The sequence below is a fragment of the Garra rufa genome, chromosome 4 (assembly GCF_049309525.1).
Source record: "Garra rufa chromosome 4, GarRuf1.0, whole genome shotgun sequence".
Lineage (NCBI taxonomy): Eukaryota > Metazoa > Chordata > Actinopteri > Cypriniformes > Cyprinidae > Garra > Garra rufa.
Window position 1 is genome coordinate 18,412,820 of NC_133364.1, and position 971 is coordinate 18,413,790.

At 33.6% G+C, this 971-nt stretch overlaps 1 protein-coding gene across 1 annotated transcript in view; it reads left to right on the forward strand.

The window, feature by feature from the left end:
- Positions 1-349, forward strand: part of pkp2 (plakophilin 2) — a 12,177-nt gene extending 11,828 nt beyond the window's left edge. Inside the window, exon 13 of the mRNA XM_073838306.1 lies at positions 42-349. Coding sequence (XP_073694407.1) covers positions 42-110 — 69 coding nt within the window. The 3' untranslated portion in view covers positions 111-349. The remainder of the gene's footprint in view (positions 1-41) is intronic.
- Positions 350-971: the final 622 nt, after the last annotated feature.

Sequence of the window (971 nt, forward strand, 5' to 3'; positions counted from 1 at the left end):
ACTCTTGTCATCTGTTTTTTTTTTTTTTTAATCTATGGCAGGCCGGTTACAGGAAAGCCGACTTCATAAACAACAGGACAGTGAAAGCTGTGAATTCAGTTCGTGATTAACGGGATCCAGAAATCTACTGCAATGAACAAGACTTTTCACCTGCTTTTTAGGAAATATTAAAAAATGGTGCTAATAACATAGTTTTGGTGTGTTTTTATACATGTCTTAAATTAATACTTAATAATTTACAATAGTCATGTCTGTCAAATTGTATTTATTTTTTACTGACCCTTTAGTTTTTTACTGCCTCTGGTCTGTTTAAATAGTGATATTAAAAGCATTTTCATTAACAAAGCTATTTATTTGTGTATTTTATTTTTATTTTGCAGTGGGTAAAGCCACTTTCTAGCTTTGTGTAGCAAAAACAGTCTTAATGGAACACAGAAATTTTTTTTTGGAAATAGGCTCATTCTCCAACTTCCCCCGAGTTAATAAGTTGAGTTTTACCGTTTTGAAATCCATTCAGCTGTTCTCCTGTTCTGGCAATATCACTTTTAGCATAGCTTATGCCTAGCTTAGCCTATGAGACCAATAGCATCGCATTCAAAAATAACCAATGAGTTTCGATATTTGTCCTATTTAAAACTTGACTCTTCTGCAGTTGTATCGTGTACTAAGATCGGCGGAAAATGTAAAGCTGTGATTTTCTAGGCAGATAAGATTAGGAACTACAGTTGTGGCCAAAAGTTTTGAGAATTACATAAAATATTGGAAATTGGAAAAGTTGCTGCTTAAGTTTTTATAATAGCAATTTGCATATACTCCAGAATGTTATGAAGAGTGAACAGATGAATTGCATAGTCCTTCTTTGCCATGAAAATTAACTTAATCCCTGCATTTCATTGCTGTCATTAAAGGACCTGCTGAGATCATTTCAGTAATCGTCTTGTTAACTCAGGTGAGAATGTTGACGAGCACAA